Source organism: Zootoca vivipara, chromosome 3 (assembly GCF_965207765.1).
Source record: "Zootoca vivipara chromosome 3, rZooViv2.hap1.1, whole genome shotgun sequence".
NCBI classification, from domain to species: domain Eukaryota; kingdom Metazoa; phylum Chordata; class Lepidosauria; order Squamata; family Lacertidae; genus Zootoca; species Zootoca vivipara.
In genome coordinates, this window is record NC_142586.1 from 70,452,690 (window position 1) to 70,477,693 (window position 25,004).

Below are 25,004 nucleotides of genomic sequence, written 5' to 3' on the forward strand. Positions count from 1 at the left end.
TTTGCTGACAATTGCTAGTCCAGAAAAAGCCATTCCACAGAAATGGGGTGGGAAAATCCAACGTGCTCTTGCCAAACAGAAGGCCATTAGGCTAATGCACATTGTCTTAATCACATCCCCCGATTCTTACATTTGACAGAATGTAATGCTACCCTGAAGCAGGCAAAGGTGAGCCTAGAAATCTTCAGCACATGAGAATGTAAGAAAAGCCTTGCCATCTTGTTCAGCAGTCAGTTCTAACACAGATGCCTGTGGGAAGCCTGCAAGCAGGTTAAATGCAGCACAGCTCTTCCCACTTGTGATTCCCAGAAACCAGTAGTCAGAGGCATAGTGCCTCCGACAGTGGAGGTAGGTACATAGCCATCATGGCAAGTAGCTGCCTCATCCCCCTTTAAAGCCATGCAAGTTGGTGGCCAGCCCTAGTTGAATATAACTGTGTGCGCCTCCTTGGGTCTTCTCTACATTTCCAAACATCCAGCTTCATTGGCCGGGTTCTAGTTATTGAGACAAGGAGAAGAACGTCTCACACTCCACTTTTTCCACACCATGCAAAATTGTACCCCACCCCCCTTATCACTTGACTGAGAAGGTCTTCATTACTCAGCACTTGTTGGCACTCCATCAAATGGGCCCAACTATTTCTTTCCTTTCATACAAAACCACCCAGAGTTTAAGCTGACCTATGTCTCAGTGTCTGTGCCCTGCATATGAACATGGACCTGCATGGGAACTTCAACCATGCCTGTACAATTCTGGGAAATTCCTGTCCCTACAGAATTTACTGATCAATGACCTCTATGCCATTTCCACAAATCGTGTGGACATCTTGCCTCCATTTTTCACACTGTTGTTTTGTGGCACAATTCAGCACCCTGTGAGCAATACTGTACCAATGCTACTTGTCCCCAAGGATGATGTACAGTGGGCTAACCAGGCAGTTCCCAAGAAATGGTTGCAAAAGAAATAAGGAAAGGCATAGCCTTGAAGTGACATTACACCCTCCAAAAGATTTATTGGTGATATAAATATGTCCGATGAATGTGAGTAAATATACATGTTTGGGCAAAGAACATTCACCTTGATCCAGCAAAGCTCCTATGGTCCTTTACTAGATGAAGGCATAAGAGGGTTTTTTTTTATACAAACGTGTTGGGCAAATTTACATTTTGAGGTAGTGCTTTGAGATTTTGCCTCTCCTCTGGGGCTGCCCCTCTCTTTCTGTGAGAAACAGTTGGAGGGGCATGTGTCACAGATATGTTTCAGATATGATATCTGACTCTTTCCAATACCACTACTTGACAAGTGGCATGTCTGGGAGAGGAAAACTGCATTTAACAGAAGACAAGATTCTGCTCCTTATGGTGCCAAATGGCAGTAGAGGCTTCAGCATGGCAGGCAGTTGATGGAGACACATTTTAGGAAAACAATGTCCCTAAGGATTATACATACTGAAGCAGTGTGAAGAAAAAAGTGGTGAAAATTGGACCAGAGTTTGGAAAACAGGAGACAAATATTTCCAGGTCCTGAGAATATGTTCAGTTTTTGGCCCACTGCTGGTTTTCATTTTTTGTTTTCAGTAAGAAAATTGTTCCTGAACAATTATCCCGAAGCGTTCCTCAATTATCCAGTCTGGAATCATAGCATTTTAAATGCTATGCTTTAATTATTAACCTGCAGTTTGATTAGATGTGCTGGATTAAACAACAATGACAAACCAGAGAGGGCAACAATAAGGAGAGGATCCCACACGATGAGGTAAAATCAGTATCCATTTCCCATCAGAACAGCAGTCACTCCTTTTTTCCTTTTTCTTTTTTTTGTAGGTGACCTTTGGCAAGAGGGTCCAAAAGCTTCTCCAGTGTGTCTACACCACAAATTCCTCTGGGAGCTGATCTTCCCCCAAGAGATCCAGAGACAGGCAGTTCATGGACCTCTTCCCATAGAGGGCAGACTTGGTTTTGCAGTCGGCTGTTGAATAAACACATCCATAGCTGGCCAGCTTATCCTCTAAGGCGCAACCAAACGTATAGCTGTGTGAGGTATCTGAAGATAATGTGGCACTTAGTGGAGGATGAAGACACTTGTGAAGGCGGATGTCATCTAGACTATGGCTGTGCTGGTCCAGGCACTTCATAGCTTTGGGCTGTGCAAGCTGCCAGTTTAAGACAAGCATATATTAAAGCAAACAACTTTAAAACAAACAAGCAAGACAAAAGAAAAAGATTGCATGCGTGCAAGCTCCCATCTCGTCTCAAATTGTTAACATTCCTCTCATTCTCTTTAAGGAAAATTGTCTTAATGAAGAAGCTGTGAAGCATTATGGAATTGTGAAGTCATTCAACTATTAACGCCTAGATTCTGAGCTTCAGAACACAGTGTCCCCCTGGCATGTACAATGAACTGAGTGTTGGAAGGGAAGAGTTTGGCTGAAACAACGGTGCTTGTCTAGGTTGGAAAAAGGAGGGGAGAGCCAAGAGGGATGTTGCTTCTTATAGTTAAAAGGTTTGATCATGGTAAGCAGAAGATTAATTTGTCTTCCTTTTAGAATCACTATATTTTGATTGGTCCTTCAATGTCAGCATGAGTCGAGGTTACCATGTTCTTGTGGAGATCTACTGAAAATTAAAGTTTCATGGGATGGACTTTACTGCATGAGAGGCGAAGGAAGGAAGGAAGGAAGGAAGGAAGGAAGGAAGGAAGGAAGGAAGGAAGGAAGGAAGGAAGGAAGGAAGGAAAATAAGCCACATGGAAGTGGTATAGGAGGAAGAACTCCAAAACTTATGAATAACTTAAATTTCTGACAAGTTCTTATCCCCGAGGATGTAGTGAAATAGAAAGGCAATAGGAAGTGCTTTCCTGGGTCAGACGAAAGATCCCTCTTATCCAGCACTCTGTTATTTTCAGTGGCCATCCAGAGGAGCAAGGAGCCATTGTGGTGTTTTGATTACAGACTGTTGGACTAGGCTGACTGAGGAGATATGGGTTCAAATCCCCACTCAGCTCTGAAACTGACAGGTTGACCTTTGGCCACTCATTCTCTCTCATTATAACCTACCTCACAGGATGTGAGGAGAAATGGGTTGGGGGGGGCATTTATGCTGCCCCATAAGAGGGGAAAGTGGGCAATATCTGGTATTCAGAGATAGGAAGCCTCTGAGTATAGAAGGTCCATTTAGCTATTAAGACTAGAAGTTGTAGCACACAATAGAATCCCTGTTAACCTGAATGTTATATGTATGATATGGGTGTGCATACTTTGATTTAGTGCTTTGGGAAACAGCCCATTTTGGACCAAGGGGGCTTCTAGGCTGCCCAATCCAGATTAATTTCTCTCCCTCGCCCTCTCAGAAAAATAAAAGAACAGCGATAACTTTCCCTCCTTTTTGACAGAAGTGGATAAAATTACGTACCTAAAATGGTATGTATGAAGGGGCATGGTGTGAAAAAAGGATGACTGCTACCATCACCACAGTGTATATTCAATTATACAGGAAGCAACGTACTTCCCTGAGCATTTTTTTAAAGCAGCCCTTGGACCACCTTGTAACTTTTATTTGATTTCCAATGGTTTCTGCAGCTATTTAAAGGATTTTCTGGAATTACCCTAAAAAATCTGCACAGGAACAGGATAGAGAAGTCTTTAATCTGTCCCCGTGCACAAATGTGATGGACTTGGGACAGTTTGCATTTGTTGCTACTCTTTTTTTTGATAGCTAGTCTTTCTGCCTCCCTTCTGTGTGGACACATGTGAGTGTGCGTATCTATTATATATACAATGCTTCATGCATTTAACTGAGGGCTCTGTGCCACAATAATTTTCATAGTCTTTACAGGTGTTGTCAGACATTTCTTTGTTTCTACTACAACAGATTAGCATGACTACCTCGCTGGAACCTTTCTAGAGAACCTGTGGCTCTCCAAATGTTGTTGGCACTCTAACCCTGCCAACACAACCAATCGTCAGGAAAAGGGACGGGGAAGAGTTTCCATTCTGTTTGCCCTTAAAGGCAAATCTATCAAATTCACACTTTCTGAAACAATAGGAGAACCAAAGCACAGCAATCCTCCCAGAATTCATACTTGTCTGAATTTTGCAATGTTTACAAAAAATGTATATAATCACAGGGATGTGCATAAATCGAATGTATTAGTGAAAACGGCAAACAAAATGCAGCATGTTTGTTAAGAGAAATTTGCACTAAAATCTTGGTGAATTTTCATGGGCACTTTTAAGACTCAGCTTGTGATGTATACCAGCCTCATCCTACACACTGAATTCAGTGGGTTATATTTCCAAGTAAATGCTTTTAGACTGCAGCCCTTAATCACATGCTTAACTCTCCTACTGAAATAAGACTTAAAAGTGCATAACTCTGGCTGGGTTGTGCCCACTAGTTAATCAGAATCAGCCCTGCAGGCTTTCTCGGTTTTAGATGTATAAACCACCTTGTTGAGCACCCTGGATTATGGCGAAGTCTACTGAATTAATTCAAGCTAGGCTTCTTCTGGTGCTGTTGACAGAGTGAGTCTGATTCTACTTTCAGATCTTTCCTGTATCTAACGGAACGTTAGATACATTCTTAGCGGAGCAATTTGTGCACTAACCACAGACCGAGAATAAACAGCGGTCCCACAATGCTGAAGGCTACAGTCAAGGGGTCTTTCCCCCCTTTCCTGATGATGGCAACCACATTTGGAACATAGAAACATTAACATTAAAATGTAAAGATAGTATTCTTTACAGACCAGACTGTGGTTGCTTAAGAAACAGCATTTGATTACACTACTAGAAACAAAATCCATGAGCTAAACCCAACCCTGTGCATTCTTTATTTTGAGTTGGATCCAGTTTCCCAAGTGATTGATGCTATCTTTTAAGCTTAGAAATAAATGCTTCAAAAGAAAACGTCCTGGGAGTTTAAACCCAGAACTCATCCTAATGTGGCATATGATATTTGCCAAATTTCTTATTACAGAGTGTAAATGAGACAAGAGTTTGTTATGGCTCATAGCAACCTGCCTTAAACTATCTAGCTCAGGCACCCCCAAACTGCAGCCCTCCAGATGTTTTGGCCTACAACTCCCATGATCCCTAGCTAACAGGACCAGTGGTTGGAATTGTAGTCCAAAACATCTGGAGGGCCGAAGTTTGGGGATGCCTGATCTAGCTCATTGATTCATCCAGCTCATTATTGCCTATATTGATGGACAGTGGCTGCTCCGTTTCCTAGCAGGAGATGCTGTGGATTGAAACTGCGACCTTGCAGCTGCTCTGCCACTGAGCTACACCCTTCCCACACCAGCCAACATCTTACCTGGTGAAGTGATTCCACACTCTGGTCTCTGACCTTTATTAACGTGACTTGCACTACTGAAAGATGGTTTGGATTCGTGCCTGTTGGGGTGGGAAGAGAGAGACAAAATAAAAAGGATAAGATTCAAACTGAAAACAAAAATGTTGATCAAAGCTTATAGAGATATTGGTCATGTTCACTTGATCATATCTCAGCTTATTAAGCCATGATATATGCACAAGTTTTTTGCCCATGCTCTTTCATTGGATATGAGCTGCAATTAAACCAGGGAGGCTTTAATTAGCCATGGCTTTCCATTTCAACTGAATTGGGAAACTACGGCTGCTAGTTTCAGAAAAAGCCTGGCTATCAAACCATGGTTTGAAGTGGGTTTATTGCCCTGGCTTGTTCCTGGTCGACATCATTTTCTATGGCATAAAACCATAAATTATGATTGACTAAAGATTTCCTGGTTTAAACATGGCTAGTGGCTAGTGTAAGTGAATGAAAGGATTGTCCAAGCTGGCTCCGTATATTGAGAAATGTAATATGGCAGAAGCGTCAGAAGGAGAATCCTCAGGTTGCAAATTCCTTGAATTTGAAAGGCATCAATAGTGGGTATCTGCTGCTTCTCTCTTTCTTCCTCAAAATATTCCTTACTCCTGGCTTATTTTAAGATTCTGTATATAACATAGAGTGTTAAATTCATCAGTTACTGCACCCAGTCCTATCCATGGCCAACAGTTGAAATTGTCCACCTTTTGTACCAGCAGATGTTAATAGATTATTCAAATTATTTTCTTAAGCATCTTAGGGAGACAGCAACAAGATGCAAGTTTAAGGATTCTATATATGACAGTAGGTTATCACTTGCAGAGATATTTGGTTCAAACAAGTTCCTAGCTCTCATTGTTACAAAAAAAAGTCATAGTGGGGACATGTATATTTAGCTAAAGCTTCACACAGGAAATTGGGAATTCCAGTGCTTGAAGGAACTCTGCTTATTTCACAATTCTTTGTGGCTTTCAGTCTCCACATTTTTGTGCTCCTATGACTTTCTTAAATGATGATACCCTGAAATACTTTCCCATGTTCCACACACCCCTTCACCCCACAAAAAGATTTCTTCAAATTTAGTAAAAGAAATGTCACACTGGGATATTTTATGCAAGTCAGAAACTTAAAACACGGTGAAGCAGGATGCAACACTGACAAATTTCAAAGAGTTGCATGAATATCAGCTCACCCTGGCAGCAAACACCACCTTTTGCAAGTGCATCTACAGGTTTTCCATGTATGACGTCCTCTAACTGAGGCTCATCCACAGTCACCTCTTCCGACTCGTCCACTGTCAATTCAACTTCTGGAAATTATGAGAGAGAACAGTGATATATCTTCTTCTAAAGTCACCTGCTCGCCCATTCATCCTACCCACCACTGCTCTTAATTTTGTTTCCACAGAAGAGAAATACCTGCTGGCCATTTCCCCCAAGCCTTACCATCATCCTGAGAGTCCTCTTCGGCTCTCTCTTTGCCACCGCTATCAATGCCAGAGCTTCCACGGCTGATGTTTGAGCTGCAGGACTTCTCCTTCCGATGAACCCGATCGATCCCAAAGGGCTCGTCCACCGACATCTCCACCGAAATCCGATGCCTTGAGTCGGCCTCAATGCCCGACGTGTGAGAGCTGCCATGGCTGTCGGTCGACTGCCGAGACAGACGGTTGTTCTTCTCACTTCCTCTGCTGCTTCCACTGCCGTGTGAATGCTTGTCGGATGGGTCAAGGTCCATCTCCAACGTGTCGCTGATGTAGGATTCCCGATATCGTTTCTTCTCTGCAACAAGTGAGTAGGGTGGAAAGAAAAGTTTGGAAAAAGAGAAACTTAAGTCTCTTGCCACCTGTGCTGGCCTGATCACATGACAACACTGCATACAAATATTTAATAATAATTATGGTGGAAGGAAGCACTTCACTGGTCAGACTAGCACATGTGGTGGGAGGCTCAACACCACCTGAGTCTCTGCATGGAGCAAGTGCTCTTGGGAGTGGCCCTCACAATCTATCCAGCAACCATCACTCTTACCCGGAAGTTAAGCAAAAGGAAGGGCCATGGAGACAAAATGGCTATAGTGGTTTCTCGTTCATTAATCCACCCATTCATATTTGTTTGAGGGTTTGCAGGAAATTGGGGCCAAATTTCATGCTAGTTAACACTGCTAATAGGTATTTCCACTCTAAGCAATCAAAAGCTTTGAGGATGTCTAGGGACATAATTTCCAGTGGGAGTTTAGTTGCCTTGCTGTGTTCGATTAGGTTCAGTAGTTTCCTGATGGGGTCTGTGATGTTGCGACGAGGGACGAAGCCGGTTTGGTCTGGGGCTATTAACTTGGATAAGAAGGTTTTTGGGTGGTTGGCCAAGATTGATGTGAATATCTTGTAGTCTTGGTAATCCACCCATTCATTACATTTCCATGTGACCTGATTATAACAAAACTTTCAAAACCTTCAACTCTGTCCATTTGCCATTTTTAATTGACACACCTTACTGGTAGTTAAACAAGGATTTTTAATATTTCTTTTAGAGTTCTGAAATAATCTGTTTTATGACTTTTAAAAATCTTGCTGAAATTTGGAATGATGCAAGCTAGCTAAATAATTTTTTTAATTGTCATGCTTAAAGGACTGGAAGGGTCCCAGGTGCCTTCAAAAACAGGGCGTTAAGTTCTTCTGTAACAACTGAGGTTAGAATGCAAGGGAGACTGGACCCACGTCCTCCTTGCACAGTGGATTTTAGCAAAAAGGCCATGCCTTTGAAGGGTGGCATGACATCAGTGCCAGGTTGTTGGGAACCCTACAGACCGCATACATGACCTCCTCTTCCCCACCACGACTGTCTCTGTCTTGAGCGAGCAGGCCACCAGTCAGCAAACAGTTGCCAGCAGTTCCTCCTCCTTCACTCTCATCTGCTCACACATCACATCTGGGCCAAAGGGAGGCAAACAGCCCAGTGGTGCTGGTAAGCAACAGCAACCAAGAGGCCTTCAGTGCTGGACCTCATGCAGAGTGTGGGCCTTGGAAGGTGTCCGATCATGGTAGCCACAGATGTTGGCCCTGCCTGCCTCACACCTTTTGAACAAGGACTCAACACAACTTTCTGACCTTGCCAAATATCTTTAAGCTTTTGTGAAAACCAATGTCTTTGCACCTGCCCTGTGTTTGCTAGAGGCCTTGGCCCTTCTCAGATGCAAACCCTCACCCTCACTTACCTTCTGCATCTTCCATCATCTGGATCTGCTTAAGTATGGGTTGGATGTTAAGAAACACACGGTGGCTGTTGCTGAGCAGCTGGAGCAAATGCCGAGACCGGAAAGGGCACCCTGTGTAGTAAACTAGCTTCCGGGCTGAAGGCAAACCATCAGGCTGGATTACAAACTTTTTCCCCTAAATTACAGAGAGGGGAAAAGGAAAGTGCTCTTGGTAAATAGGATTGCACGTTTTATTATCTCTTTATATATAAAAAAAACCCCAAACCCTATTATGCATTTGCCAGCCCTGAGCCTTTAAGAAATAATGTGATTCAAATGGCGAGTAATCCAAATAACATTGTCACATTCTGCAACACTCACCAGAAATGCTAGTTTCCCAATGTGTGACCAGGGGAAGTCATAGAGCAGCTGGCGAACATGGTTCACCTCCTACAAGAATGCAAACAAATGTCAAAAAAAGAAAAAGAAAATGACATTGTGAGATGCACAGGAGCAATAATCTAATTTATAAAGTCTAGGACACAGGAAGAAGTTGGAAGTGCTGGCAGAGGAACTGTGTGTGAGAGAGACAGAGAGAGCGGGGTGTTAATGCCAGATTTAAAATCTTTGAACTTCTTACCTGATAGATGTGCATCCCTTTAAGAGTCAGGCCCAAAATGATGGTTGGGCGATCCTCCTTCTTGTCCTGGGAAGACACAAAGGTGCAAGGTGAAAAGACTGACTTTGCTTTGGTGATAGTCAGGGAGGCTAGTAGGCTACCAGAACAGGACTGTAGCCTGGACTACTCCTGAAACTGATGCTGCGCTGATATACAAGCTGTGACCAGGATCACCTGTATAAACTACATCCATTTCTTGCATGAGATGGATCTTGCCACCCTTCATGCGTGCCTTTAGGCAGACCACTGAAACACCCTATGATCTATTTGCAGGTCACACTAAACCAAACCATGTCCAAGTGTAGGGATTTGAAGGCCTAAAACCACCACCCCACCCAGGGCCGTCTTAAGTATATTGGGTGCCGTGGTGCGATGATCCCTCCAGCGCCCCTCGCACTCCGCTGGGCAGGGCCAGGCACAGCGGGCAGCAGGAGGGTGCGGCGTGACAGGTAGGGATGCTGCCAGCTGTGCTCCGCCTCCGCCTGCTCGGCTGAAGCGGTGGAGCGGGGCTGCAGTCCAGGGAGCCCTAGCTGCCACCCCGACGGAAGGTTTGCCCTGTTCCTCTTCCCTGCCGCCCCTTGGCAGAGGCAGCTCTGCCGCCGCTGCCGGGAAAGGACCGAAGCGGGCGAAGCGCGGCTGTCTGGCGGGCGCAGTGGCTGCCGTGGGTGCAGCAGCATGGCGCCCCCAGCAGCCCGGCGCCCTGGCGCAATGCGCCACCCAGCCTTGTCTTAGAACCGGCCCTGACCCCACCCCAGGGAAAAACGAAAACATTCCCTCCCTCGCTTTTTCTCTATCCATTTTTTCTGGTTTTTCCTTGGGCCTTCATACCTATGAGCAAGAGTACAAATAAAGTTCCAGGCTTCTCTTTCCCCCAGCTACATGGTCTACAAAAACCTATGCATTTGTAAAGCGTTTGCTGTGGGCATACATTTGAAGGGCCCCTGATTAGCCACACTTGCCCTACTACACAGAAATGGATGCTGATAATAATAATAATAATAATAATAATAATAATAATAATAATAATAATAATAATATAAAGTGGAAACAAAAAAGAAATTCCTATCAGCATATGAAAAAACAAAACCACACACACTCTCTCTCACACACCAGTATTTCAGGTCAGACAGGAATTCAAGTATTAAAGTGACTATTTCAGATCTTCGGCATCCTTAGGCACAAAGTGTGTCAGATCTTGCCCCATATAACCCTTCAAGCTTGTACTTGCGTAGTCTCATTCAGCAAACAGCTTAGACTGGAAGAAATTGCAGGAGTGGATAAGTTGTTTTGCTTTTCTGATAACCTTCCACATATCAACAAAGCATGAACCAAAACGATGCAACAAAGAAAAATCAGAAAACATTCCTTGACTTACAATCATGGTTCCTTTTAACCCCTCTTTTACTCGTGTTTTCTAAGTTCACCCCATCTATCGCAACCACTTTTGTATACTTTATTTATTTCTTAAAGGTAAAGGTAAAGGGACCCCTAACCATTAGGGTCCAGTCATGACCAACTCTGGGGTTGCGGCACTCATCTCGTATTATTGGCCGAGGGAGCCGGCGTACAGCTTCCAGGTCGTGTGGCCAGCATGACAAAGCCGCTTCTGGTGAACCAGAGCAGCACACGGAAACGCTGCTTACCTTCCCGTTTGGAGCAGTACCTATTTATCTACTTGCACTTTGACGTGCTTTCGAACTGCTAGGTGGGCAGGAGCTGGGGCCGAGCAACGGGAGCTCACCCTGTTGCAGGGATTCAAACCGCCGACCTTCTGATCGGCAAGCCCTAGGCTCAGTGATTTAACCCACAGTGCCACCCGCGTCCCATTTATTTCTTATTCTGCTGAAAATGTTACCATCCTGCTAGGCAAATTGCTTTGTGTATAATACTTTTCCATATAATCTATAAATAGTATCCAGTCCTCTTTAGATCTTTCATCATTTTGGTTTATTGTTCTAATGGTCATCCCTGCTAACTCCACATATTCTAACAGTTTAATATGCCAGTCTTCTTTGGTTGACACTTTCCTGTTTCCCATTTTTGCGCTAATAGTACACGGGTGGCCGTTGTAGCATATAGAAACAATTTTCTCTCTTTATTGGAAACTTCTGTTGTCATTAACCCCAGCAACAGTGCTTCTGGGCTTTTAGCAAAAGATTTCTAAACACTTTTTAAAGTTCTTTTTTTAATTATGCTGCATGACCACCACATGTGGTAGAAGGTTCCTCCTGTTGTTTTACATTTCCAACAGTTACCCTTTATTGATTTTGACATTTTTGCTAATCTTTTGGGTGCCAGATACCACCTATGCTGCATCTTCAGGAAGTTTTCTCTTAACATGCCGTAAATCTTATATTCATCTTATATTTCCACAGTTGTTCCCACAGTATAAAATCAATATTATGTCCAACACCCCTAGCCCAACTTATCATTGCAGATTTTACTGTAGGCTGGGTCAGGGTTGATTCAGGATGGGGATAAGGCTTTATCTGAGTCAGGTAGAGGCATCCCTGGATTGGGTCTGGCCACCCAGAGTGATCCGAAGGTGCCAGGGGGTGGAGCATCAGGTGGGAGAAAAGGGCAGACTTTGGGAAAGAGAAGGTGAAGAGGGTCTGCCTGGTAAAGTGCCTTCATCCCAACTGTTATGTTTAATTAGATTTCTTTTAAAATCCTAATTAAACATTAGCCCTTCCTCTGGACTGATTTGGGTTGGGGGAGGGCTGTGCACAGGCACCGTGCATACATTATTTACATTGTTTGCTTGCTTGTTTGCTTGAGAAAAGAACTCAGAAAGGAAGACTGCATTTCAAACACAGCATTTCAATGCTTGAAGCAAGAATCTGCCCAGTTTCACCTTCTGCAGTCTGTAGAAGTGGACAGGCACATCTTCCAGCGAGCAGGACTCCTTGACGTACTTGAGAATGGCTTCCCTCGTAGATAGGCCTTGCTGCTCCCGGTGCATCTCTGGAGCATGCTTCAGGATATAGTCACTCCCTCGCCTTGCAATAATCTGCCACGGGGAAAGGAAAGAGACAACGTCAGCAGCTTCCTCAGTCTCTCTTAAATAGGTCTGCAAGACAAGATGGCTGAGATCCTCGGCATGGTTTGTGAGGCTCAGGCGAAGGTACTCCTCCTCCCCACCCACATCGGAAGCTCTTTGAATGGTGCATCATTTAAATATTCTTAAAAAGAAGAATCCTGCTCTAAGCCACTGTGTACTAGGAAATTTCTCAGTGTGTTCCTCTTTAATTACAAGGCAACAACAAAGGGGAGGGGGAAACCCTACTAATACTTGTGACAACTGTATTCATAACCTAAGAACATAAGAATAGGCTGGTGGATTGGGCCAAAGGGCCATCTCCTTCAGCATCCTGTTCCCTCAGTGGCCATGGAAACCTGCAAGCAAGACCTGAGGACGAGAGCACTTCCCCCCCCCATGGTTTCAAGCAACTGGTATTCAAAGACAGTACTGCCTCCAAGGCGGAGCATAGCCTTCATGGCTGGTAGACATCAATAGCCTTGTTCTCCATGATTTTGACTAATTGTCAAAGCTTTCCAAGTTTAGTGGCCACCACTGCCTTCTGTGGGAGCAAGTTCCATAGTTTAACTATGCCCTTTTAAGTATGGCCCTCAGCTAGGTTTACAAGATTCAATGCAGAACAGTGGGATTTCAGCTGTTGCAAATTTTCCTATCCTAGGCAGTATGAGAGAAGTTTAATCTTGCAAAATTATTGCTACACACCTACTAATGGATAAAGAGGAACACACTGTCATTCCTTGTTTCCCCATCCAAGTGGTGCTAATCATTCCAAACCACTAGAGAAATAATTTTCATAGGGAATCAAACTCTCCGGGTCAATATTGCAATATGCACCTGAAGTTAATAGCCCAAATTAGGACAGAATATCCATATCTTTAATTGTGATGGGGAGCTCCTTCTTTCACAGTGCTACAGTGAGATAAGAAACTGCACTTCGATGCACAACTTTTAGAAGACATCTGAAGGCAGCCCTGGAAGTTTCGTTATGTTTGACATTTCATTATGTTTTATATGTGCTGGAATCCGCCCAGAGTGGCTGGGGAAAACCAGCCAGATGGGTGGGGTATAAATAATAAAATTACTGTTGTTATTATTATTAAAGGTACGCCAGTATCCAAGGCAAGCAGTAGACAAACCCTTGTGAGCAAGTGACCAGAGAAGATCAAAATAGTATAGCAATAGGAAACGCACAGTGAACTAAGTTTTCTTGCTTAGAAGAAGAAAACACCAGGCAGGGTAAACGGGGGGCCCCACCAGGTGGCAGCGTTGAGAGAGGTCTGAAAAACCAGCAAGTGACTGTAGCGGATGTCAGAGCTGATACCTGCTACAGTCACTGGGAGACTTCTCACCATGCAAATTATGTGTGCAAGACTGACGGCTTGCCCAAGCAGGAGAAATTCCTTCCAGGCTTGATCTAAACTGTGTGTAATAAGAACTCATTGCAGTTTAGGTTGTATATCTCATTTCTCCCTTTCCTGAATATCACTCAACACTTAAGATGCACTTAAACCCAGTCTTTACAAGGGAACAGTAAGCCCTCGAAGGGGATGTTCTTGCCTGAATGTATTCTATTCCCTTAATTACAGGGAGGCTCCCTCAGGTCGCCGTACCACATCTCCCTTTGTCAGATTTCACATGACTTTAATTATCCTGCTGCCACGAAGCCTGATCTTTCTTAACTCCACTCTGCCTCATCAGCCAGGTGCCATGGGTCTCATAAGCAGGCTCCAAAAACAAGGCTGCCCGCCTGCCAGCTCTTGTCAACATCCTTATCTTGCCACTGTGCACGATGCAGCAGTCCTGAGCCGTGGAACCGAACCAGAAGCATTTGGTACATTAGCTCGCTGCAGTGCCCTGGGGACAGGGAGAGACACACCCTACCGGGTGCCAGGTTCCATCTCTGGCGGCCAATTCTATCAACACGTCTACTTGCATATGTGAGCTACAGTTTGGACTTGGGTGCTGCGAGGTCACAAGCTTCAGCGCTTGCAGGGATAAGAAAAGACCCAAGACCCTTTTCCACCTACAAAACAACCCATGCCATACTCCTCACAGAACGGCAATTCCAAGAGTGATGAAAGTTTTGGCTGGGACTTTCTATGCCAAACAGAGAGCTTGTCAGTGTGCGGAGTCTCAACTTGCCCAACCTCTTAAAAGCTGCCTCTCTGATGTACGCTCACTTCAGCTCTTCTTGTGGAGGGTGGGGAGGGAAAGCAATGCTCATTGATTCCCCCTGCAGTCTGAAAATCTGCTCCAGAGGATTGGGTGGTCCCTTGGAACAACAGTGATAGCCTCATTGCTGCGGATTGCAAGGGGAGTTGATGCAAACTGCTCCCTCCAACAGCAGCCTCTAATGGATCTCAACTGAATGGGGTTTTCATTCACAGTGCTCAGGACGGTGGGTTGTACCTAATGCAGAGCCAGGTAAATTCTCACTGTGGCTCCCTCTCTGAAGGCAGTAGCTTTCTGAAGATCAGTGGAATGGCTAAACTGCAATGAGATGGGGTCTCCTGCTTTATGCAAGATGCCTCCACCTGATTTTCCCCCTCCCACTTTACATCCCAGACTTTTCCTGGGGGTCTCCTAACCCCCAGGGGCTGCAGTGGTAAGTAGGGGATAAAGAATTCTCCTTGCATGAATATCTTTACATTTATGCATCACTGGATATAACCCCACATATTAAGACAGAGCATGAGTTAGCAATGGGCTGAATTCAGATAACCCACTAAGCCTTTCATGCAAAGTCAGGTACAGAAGGAATTTGGGGGCGGGGAAAGAGATCTTAAAAAAAGAAAAGCTTATTTACTTTTCATTCAACTTGGAACTCCTTAGTGATTTTGCTTCCCTCTCATAATGCAAGACTCACCCACTGTGGGAAGTAAGTCTGAGGTTCAAAGTAGTTCCCTCGGTGGAAGTTCTCCTGGAAGTCCCCCACATCAACCTGCAGGCCATAAGCAGCCAGCAAGAAGTAGACTTCTTCTTTGTCAGTGCACCGGGACCTCAACACTTGCTCCCGGAGATGGCAGTAGTAGTAATGCCGTGCTACCTTGTCACTGCAGGATAGGGAACAGCATTGGCTTAGAAAACAAGAAGAACGGAAGCAGGAAAAGGAAGCACTGCAGACAGTTACCAGAGAATTATCATTCTGATAGAAAAGACTATATGCGAGGCACATTATTTTTGTCACCATCAATCAATATGTAATGTTCTAGAGGCCACTTTCAGGCTGAGTGGGATTTGTTAGGAGGTAAGTCTTTTGCTCTCAGGTCCGACCCTACCATTAGGCAGAGTGGGGCGGCTGCCTCAGGCAGCTGATTTTGGGGGTCCTAAAAGGCTCATTATTGTACATTGACTGCCAGGGGTGTTTTGGAGAGCTACTTGTGGGATTTTACTTGATGTTATTTGTTAAATGATTTATAAGCCACCTTTCAGGGCACAATTGTCCTCTTAAGGCATAGCACAAAACTCCATAAGACATAAAACGCACTATGCATCATAACGTTTTCTGTTGAAAGGGCTGTCATAATAACTCGAACAGCTACAGAATACTTTAACTTCAGCAGGGCAGAGTATTTGTTGTTCTGCCCCAGGCAGCAAAATGTCTTGAGTCAGCCCTACTCCCTCCGAAGCACAAAATGGGCTACTTTTAATGAAGGGAGGCAGAAATATTAATCTTGTGCTGACTAAGGTTTGAATGACATGTTGACAGGTGTGTTATAAAGGAGGACAAAGAGACTATCACAAAACCAAGCTGCTTTTCCAGGATTGTAGCCTGGATATATACTTTGAGGAGGGCTCGTAATTACATGGTTTTTGTTTTAATTTAGAAGTTTTAAAAAACAGCGAAAGAAAGGCTGAAGAAATAAAGAGTTCAGTGACCTAGGATCAATGAATGAACAAGTAATACAGTTCTGCCCAGGATCTGATGGTCCTCCAAACCTGTGTGGAAAAGATATTAGCTATCACACACAATTTCAGACAAGTGGATCAACTGATATTATGCCAAAACCCTTTCCCAAAGCTACTATAGAGTGGCAGTAAGCAGAAAGAGTACAAAAAGAGAAACATGTATAATTCTCAAAGAATTGGGCAACTTTACCTTATAACCCGTCCATTTTCAACATAGTACTGTACTCTGAAGAAAGCAACCAAAGGAGGGCTGAACTTCTCTGTTCCCTTCAAAAGAAAGATGGGAGGGAAAGGAGGGGTTACACGATGTCCCCAAACACATGTACAAACAACACGAAAACATGCTTTAGCTTTACATGTGCAAGCCTCTGCTAATCCAGACAGGGCCTTAGGCTTGGACATCCCCTGTTCCAACTCATAACACAGCAGCTTCAAGGAAAACACAACTTCTTGTTGTTTAGTTGTTTCCTACTCTTCGTGACCCCATGGACCAGAGCACGCCAGGCACTCCTGTCTTCCACTGCCTCCCGCAGTTTGGTCAAACTCATGTTCGTAGCTTCGAGAACACTGTCCAACCATCTCATCCTCTGTTGTCCCCTTCTCCTTGTGCCCTCAATCTTTCCCAACATCAGGGTCTTTTCCAGGGAGTCTTCTCTTCTCATGAGGTGGCCAAAGTATTGGAGCCTCAGCTTCACGATCTGTCCTTCCAGTGAGCACTCGGGGCTGATTTCCTTCAGAATGGATAGGTTTGATCTTCTTGCAGTCCATGGGATTCTCAAGAGTCTCAAGCACAACATGTCACTCCAAAAGAAGACAGTGGAGAACTCCAAATCATTTGCCCATGTACTTGCACAAAAACCAGTAGATCTAGGTGAAAGGTAATACATGAAGATCTGTACTGATCATTGCAATGTATCCCTTGTTGTTGTTGTTGTTGTTGTTGTAGTATAATAATATTATTATTGTATAATCATGGAAGGGGTATGACTGTGAGGGGGCATGGCTATGACTACTATGAAGGGACCTTGCACAACTGAGCCACAGACTTCCTCCTTGATTTATAAACTACTACTACTACTACTACTAATAATAATAATAATAATTTATTATTTATACTCCACCAATCTGACTGGGTTTTCCCAGCCACTCTGGGCGGCTCCCAAAAAATATATTAAAAGCACGATAAAACATCAAACATTAAAAACTTCCCTAAACAGGGCTGACTTTAGATGTCTTCTAAAAGGCAGATAGTTGCTTATTTCCTTGACATCTGATGGGAGGGTGGGAGCCACTACCGAGAAGGCCATCTACCTGGTTCCCTGTAACCTCACTTCTCGCAGGGAGGGAACCGCCAGAAGGCCCTCAGAGCTGGACCTCAGTGTCTGGGCTGAACGATGGGGGTGGAGACGCTCCTTCAGGTATACTGGACCAAGGCCGTTTAGGGCTTTAAAGGTCAGTACCAACACTTTGAACTGTGCTCGGAAACGTACTAGGAGCCAATGTAGGTCTTTCAGGACCGGTGCTATATGGTCTCGGTGGCCACTCCCAGTCACCAGTCTAGTTGCCACATTCTGGATTAATTGTAGTTTCCTTCAAAGGTAGCCCCATTTAGGGTGCATTGTAGTAGTCCAAGGCATGCTTACCCAAGAGCAGGGGTCAGCAACCTTTTCCAGCCGTGGGCTAGTCCACTGTCCTTCAGACGTTGTGGTGGGCTGGACTATACTTTTTTTTAGGGGGGGGGAATGAACAAATTCCTATGCCCCACAAATAACCCAGAGATGCATTTTAAATAAAAGGACACATTCTACTCATTTAAAAACACGCTGATTCCCGGACTGTCCGTGGGCCGGATTGAGAAGGTGATTGGGCCGCATCCGGCACACGGGCCTTAGGTTGCCTACCCCTACCCAAGAGCAAGCCCCATTGAACACTGTGGGGTGTCCTTCTGAGTACATGTGCATTGCACTGCGCTGTCAGAATCTCAGATCTCCAAATACATTTGAAAGCAGACGGAAAAAATGGTATGGGCAACAAAACCAACATTGGGCTAAAAAATGTCCAGTAGCTTCGGCTTCCCACAGGAGGAGCCTCACCACACAACCATGTCAAGAATTCAGTGTCAGGAATTTACACTGGTAGGACTCACTTTGCTTGCTTCTTTCTTCCACTCCTTTGGGAAATATTTGCAAAGCTTCTGCTCCAGGTCAATGAATACATACTCATTGTCTGAAAAGGAGACAGGAGAACTGGTAGTAAATAGAAGGCTTCAGGGACAAACTGTGACATTTTCAACAGTGTGACACACACTTCTGATGTTAGTAATTATATATAGGGATAAAATTAAATACACAATTAAATCATTTAAATTTGAAACCTGTTCTTTCTTTTAAAAGAATTTTCCCACTTACCAAATCTTGGAAATCATGTCGACTGGGCAAAAATTTGAGGAGCTACTTCATCCAGGCCTCTGTTGCCTGAATACATGCAACCTCTGCTATGTGGCAGAGAGAAATAAGGGTTGTTTTTACATGGGGCCTCTTTACTCCTGGGGCATAGGGTTTTGGGCACAGAGTGGCAATTTCTCAAGGTACGCTTCATATCCTGTAGCAACACACTAGAATTAATATTCACACTTTTTATGAATGAAACATTTGGGAATCACTGTTCTAAACTATACTGCTAGCTGAGTTTAGTGGTACCGTGCTCCTGCTGTTAGAAAACATAGATTGGGTCAACATAGAGTTAAGCTCATAGTTATAATTCTGATTTTTTAAATTAAAAAACAGCAAGTAAAGACAAGGCTCTAATTGAGGAGTACATTCTGAAAAGGATCTGAAATGTCAGGCAAACTCACTAAATACAACACAACCCCCCCCCCCAAAAGTGCTAGTTTGGTGTCATAAGCTTCTGTAGGCAAGAGCTTATGGCAGAGTTGGGAAGCCTTATTGTTGGGGTCAAAGGCGGCCCTCTAGACCTCTCTATCTGGCCCTTGAGACTTTCCCCAGGGCATGGCCCTACTCAAGCCAGACCAGAGATGTAAATACATGTGTGTGTGTGATTTTTGTGTGGTTAAATGTACAAGAGTAAAAATAGCATCCATTGCTCCTCCTACTTTTCCCTCTGGCCCTGCCCACTAATGGAATGTGGCCCCTGGAAGGTTGTCCATGTGGGAATGTGGCCCTTAGACTGAAAAAGATTTCCCACCCCAGCCTATGGCCTCCAACACATGAAGGGGCCGACGAATAAATGTTCTGCACAGGGGAAAGGGAAAGAGAAGTGTATGGAGGCAATCCTCACTAGAAGAGACCACACATTTGATGTTCTCTATCAACAAACCTCCCCTTCCCCCAAGAAAACTCCCAAGAAATTAATAGGGTGATGTTCTGGCGCCAGCTGAAACCTTATTTATTTGCCCAGACTTTTATTTAATGATGGCTGTGTTTTTCTGCTAGCGATGTGGTATTTTCCCCTGCCCATTTTGTCTTAATGTATATTATGTATTGGGTTTAAATATAATGCTGTTCAGGATTGTTTTGGCAATGAAGAGCGAGGAAAAAAGGTTTTGAATAAATAAATAAAATTAAAAGTCACCCCGACAGCAGGCTGAGAGTAGTAGTGGTTACAGATATTCTATGACCATATGGAAAAGCAAATTTATACATATGTTTGCATAAAATTTGATGATCAATATTATTTGGGAAGGGGTTAGAGGCAAGGGAAGGTAATGATCAGGAATGCAGGATATCAAATTGTGGCATAAATTAATAACATAGACACACATAAGCCAAGCTGAAGACAGTTTTCTTGTTTCCAAGCCAAATTTCTGGTGTAGAGCTTAACCAAAGGAGATGTTGATATGTATTATATGGCAAATCAGTATGGCTCAGAGTCTTCCAGCTGTTCACTGGAATACGCCAAGCCACACTGAGATGTGGCCAAGGCAAAGGGCTAAACCAGACTTAAATAACGTGTATTTTTTAAAAAATGCAAATAGCATTAGCTAGTGGGGTGAAGCAGCTGACTCAGTTTCAGAATCAAACCTCCCTTGCGTCTGTCGTGGGGAAATATTTTTGTCTGAAGTCAGAATTTGCACTGAGAGAAACATCTCACGTGGACCCCCTTATGGGGAATTTCATCCCAGCTTCAGGAAAGGAATTTTACCTCAGGACCAAAGCAGGGAGAAGAAGGGGTTAAGCCCTTCTTCTAAGTCACTGTGGTTGCAATAATAAAAATGCTATTTTCATTTTTTAAAACAACAACAACAACCCTGCAGTTCCATGTATATGTTCACAGGCCCCTAAGAGTGAGTGACTGCTTCTCAGCTGCTCCAGTCTAGTCTGAGGGACCTTACTCCCGAGTAGAGCCAGTACATTCTCTTCCTCAGCAGCACTAGGCGCTGGGCTTTGTGAAGAATGAGCACAAGGCCCCCTCACATGCTTCGCAACTAGGGTTGCCAGACTCAATAGAGGACAGAACTTCTGTGCCTTTAATTGCCCTGCTCTCTTTTGAGTCTGGAAACTTAAAGAGAAACCAGCAGACCCTTTGTTTAATTTCCAAGCAAAGGGTCTGCTGGTTTCTCTTTAAGGTTTCCAGACTCAAAAGAGAGCAGGGCAATTAAAGGCACAGAAGCCCTGTCCTCTATTGAGTCTGGAAACCCTATTCGCAACTTTGCACATGAGCCTGTAGTGGCATTTGCAAAGTGTTATAGACTATTTGAACCCTGAAAAGCACACCACTTTATTATTGTTTCAGCAGCATTTCTGGGAAGGGAGACATAGAAACCAAGAATTATTTGTATATGGGGGTTGGGGGTGGCAAACCTACATGACTCGCTAAGCTGCTTTAGGATTTTATCAACAGTGTGTGATCTCCCTGCCTCCCTCAGCCAAGAAACAGCCCTTCTTTCTTTCTTTCCACCTCCTCTCTCCTCAGACACAGCCTGCAGTTGTGGCTGTCCTCCCATCATGTGCAGGAATGCAGCACTACATTCCGACTCTAATGAGGTTAATATTGTCAAAATGCCAACCTGCAGTGTAATCCTTAAGCTACAAAAACAGAAAGCCTTTCCCACCCCCTCCAGCTTTCTCACATAAAAGCAGAGGGTCCAGTCTGTGTTCCCCCCTTTAAGTGGATTAAAGGTTAAGTTTACAGAGCCTTCTCATGTGTTCCCAGTTGCCTCTTTTTTTTTAAAGCGTGTTCCTTTGATTTCATGAAATTTGGGAACAATTTCAAGCTGATTACAGTGGAGGTGTTTGGGTGGGTTGGGGGGAGGACTTGGATAGGCACACAAATTGGCCAGTTTAACTGTTGCTCACAAAACACGCCAACGCAAAGGCCAAGTTTCACTGGTGCCAAGGCTCAGCCCCCAAACACTCATACTCAGGCTCAACAGCTTAGCTCTGGAATCGAAAGCAGTAACAAGAGAGTATTTGAGAATGTACAGAGCGCATTTTCTGCTCCACTGAGTAAGCACGGCTGGGCAGCACGCACCTAACATTAGGGAGAAAGGCTGATAACAGCATATGATCTCCAGGCTGACTTGAGTACTGACATTACGTATTTCAGGTTGCAATCCTATACCCACCTGGGAGAAAGTCCCATTGAAATCAATGATATTTACTCCTGAGTGGATGTGTGTGTATGATGTGCCTTTGCGGGTGTACCCATAAACATTCAGGATCACTGCTTGTTTGCTTGATTTCTGCAGGATGCCATGACATATAAGGACCCTTTGTGCCCTGAAGTGTATGCATATGCATGGAAGACAGCAGGCAGTGGCAGGTCCAGTGGGCTGGATCCCAATTCTGCCCTCTACGTGTTCATTCCTACTTGGAATGATCACCAGCACAGGATTTGTGAATGCAAATTATGTCAGCCAATTTGTGGTAATTATCTTGATTACAAAGATAGGGGGTGGATTTCATTTCTGCTTGCCAGATGGAATGATCTCCCTTCTCCCCCCCCCACCTGCATGCTGTTCTAGGGGTTCTCCTGACACCCCAGAGCCCATATGGGATGGGGTTCAGGGGCCTCTGCAGAGGAGGAGTGGGGAGGAAAGCCCCATTGAGCTAATGGGACTTGTGGCTCTTGTCTCCTGTTAGTGACAACTACTGTATATTGTTAAATGTGGCTCAAGGAGTCATACTCAGAGAAGACCCATTGGAACTAATTAACCCAATTAGTCACATTCATTAGGTCTACTTTGAGTAAGACTAGCCATGAATACCACCCAAGGGGGCAAAATATGGGTGCGAGATGAGTTTTCTTCAGTATAAAGACAAGGAACCTGTGGTCCTCCAGATGTTAGGCTGCAACTCCCACCAGCCCTGACCATGCTGACTGGAGTTGGTGGACTTAGAGCCCAGCAACATCTGGAAGGTCACAGGCTCACCACCTCTGATAGAAAAAGGTGGCAGAATTTTATTTCATCTTGAAAACTGTGAGCATGCATCAGTCCACGCATTGCTGCTGATATCACTTCACGCAGTACATTTTAGGGGTAAACTAAGCTTTAAGGCAGGTTTGCCTCTGAAATGGCCCTAAGCAAAGGTGGATAGTGAAAACATCCTTTGTGTAAGGAGTGGTTGTTGATTCAGAGCAACACCTGTAAGTCTCCAAACGTGCTTATCCCCAATTGTGCAACACCTGGGAGAGTAGCATTAGCGTATTAAGGCAACCTTGTAGGGAGGACTGGGAAACCAAGACCAGTTTCTCCTCTCCTATTAGATCCTGGCAAACATCAGTATAGTCAATGTTGGTTTTATCTAGTAGGTTTTCCAAGCTCTGAGAGATTCCACTTGTGAGTCATATTATATACTGGTATCAAAGTGACCTGGATTATCTAAAAGAATGCTCTGGCCTACTGGTACGCTTCTTCAGCCTTCTCTGTAGAATAATTTAATCAAGTTCAAACTCCTCCAAATGTCAGTAAAAACAACATTCCTCACAAATTATGGCTTAGAAAGCCACTGAATACATCCAGCCCCAGACTTTCTAGATATATTCTCTCATCATACAACCAACATTTTAGAATTCTATCTAAGGGAGAGGGAGAGGGAGGGGGAGAGAGGGAGGGAGGGAGGGAGGGAGAGAGAGAGAGAAGTTGGAAGAGAGAATAGCTTTGGGGCAGGGGGGATGATGAGACTAAATTTAAAAGCTCGAACCCCTCCTTTTTCTAATAGACATGTTCACAGGCCAATGATCAAAGGGCTTTGACATGATGCTCCTGGCTAGTGACCACAATGCACTGAACTTCTCAGACCAACATCCAATCCCATGAATACTTCTGAAACCATTTCTCTCTGTGCTTACTTTTTACAACACTGATGCCAAAGAAGTGAGGATCTTTAATTCCCAGTGCGACACAAACTTGCTCGAAGAGTTCCTGTCCAGTGGCTTTTACCTACAAAGGAAAAGATAATGGTAAATAGTCTAGCGTTTGAACAAGATAGGATAGTTTCCCTTTGCCTGAGCAAACTTAACAGGTATTAGGACAATCAGGTAAAAAAAAAAAACCTGAAGGAGCAAAGTCTGTGCCTGAACAAACCTTCGTAGTGAGGGAATTTGCGCTGCCTCGTGGCTCCATGCTCCATTGCATCATTGCACCTAACAGCATGAACCGAACGTATTTCCATAAAGCACTTCCACAGCCGGATGGAAACAACTAAGATTTCTCTAGAATCCAATCTCTATTGCTAACATGTACGGTATATTGCTTCACAGTCAGTGAACTTAAGCCAGCTTAATGCTGTGTTAGATAGACAGTGGCCAGTATTTTATAGTGATGAATTAGAGGCAATATTATTACACAGGTAAAACAAGTGCCATGTTGCATGATATCCTGTTGTGCTGTTTTGCACTGGAATCACAGGGCAATGCGGAATAGTAGATAGCATGATGAATCTGAATACTGGAGATCAAGGTGAAAACCTGCTCAGTCATATAAAATCATTGCATGGTTCCCCCTTCCCCCCATTAAGTGGATTAAAGGTTAAGTTTACAAAGCCTTGAATGTTCTTCAGCAAGTCACAAGTTGGGATTTCAGACATAGCATGATGCCATGGTTTGTTTGTCACAACCTAACCACTTGCCGTAAGCAACCAGGAATTCCACGCAGGCAAATGTGTGGGCTTGTGGAGGAGACACAGACCTCTCCATTTGTCCTTGGCCAGTCCTCTTGGTGTTCCCATCAAGCTGCTTATGCTAGATGCAGATGCTAGTATTCTGTTTTTCCAAGCTGGCTACAGAAGAGGGTTTCCCCTTCTCCTCTGCCAGACTGGGAACACACTCAGGAGGCCAGTAAAAAACCAAAGAACTACAGGCTAATGACTTTTGTGGCCTGATTTTCAAGACTGGGCTAATGGAACCAGGAGTGGGGAGCCACGGGCTCAATTGCTGTATGTGGCCCTTCCATCTTCTCTATCTGGCCCTTGTCATTCTTAATTTAGTGGTGGCACCCGCCCTGTGGAACGCCCTCCAAGCAGATGTCAAGGCAATAAGCAACTATTTTACTTTTAGAAGACACCTGTTTAGGGAAGTTTTTAATGTTTGATGCTGTACTGTTTTTAATATTCGGTTGGAAGCCGCCCAGAGTGGCTGGGGAAACCCAGCCAGATGGGCGGGGTATAAATAATAAATTATACTACTATTATTATTATTATTATTATTATTATTATTATTAATTTATCATTACTGTATTTTTACTTCCAGGGGGAGCAACTTGCAGGATTTTCTCCCTGGCGTGTCAAAATAACCTGCACAGCCATGAGTACTCTCTCTCTTTATAAAGGTCATCCATCAATGTGACTGAGACTGAGTCAGTCCCAAACTCAGGCCT

The 25,004-nt window shown here is 44.1% G+C and overlaps 1 protein-coding gene across 1 annotated transcript in view; it reads right to left on the reverse strand.

The window, feature by feature from the left end:
• Window positions 1–987: 987 nt before the first annotated feature.
• FRMD1 (FERM domain containing 1) overlaps window positions 988–25,004 on the reverse strand; it is a 51,856-nt gene continuing 27,839 nt past the window's right edge. The window contains exons 3-14 of the mRNA XM_035108533.3: window positions 23,480–23,570; window positions 18,315–18,394; window positions 16,359–16,435; window positions 15,126–15,312; window positions 12,074–12,229; window positions 9,181–9,246; window positions 8,922–8,990; window positions 8,562–8,736; window positions 6,794–7,129; window positions 6,541–6,657; window positions 5,316–5,395; window positions 988–2,152 (exon numbers count right to left, since the gene is read on the reverse strand). Of these exons, the coding sequence (XP_034964424.1) occupies window positions 1,865–2,152; window positions 5,316–5,395; window positions 6,541–6,657; window positions 6,794–7,129; window positions 8,562–8,736; window positions 8,922–8,990; window positions 9,181–9,246; window positions 12,074–12,229; window positions 15,126–15,312; window positions 16,359–16,435; window positions 18,315–18,394; window positions 23,480–23,570 (1,722 nt within the window). The 3' untranslated portion in view covers window positions 988–1,864. The remainder of the gene's footprint in view (window positions 2,153–5,315; window positions 5,396–6,540; window positions 6,658–6,793; window positions 7,130–8,561; window positions 8,737–8,921; window positions 8,991–9,180; window positions 9,247–12,073; window positions 12,230–15,125; window positions 15,313–16,358; window positions 16,436–18,314; window positions 18,395–23,479; window positions 23,571–25,004) is intronic.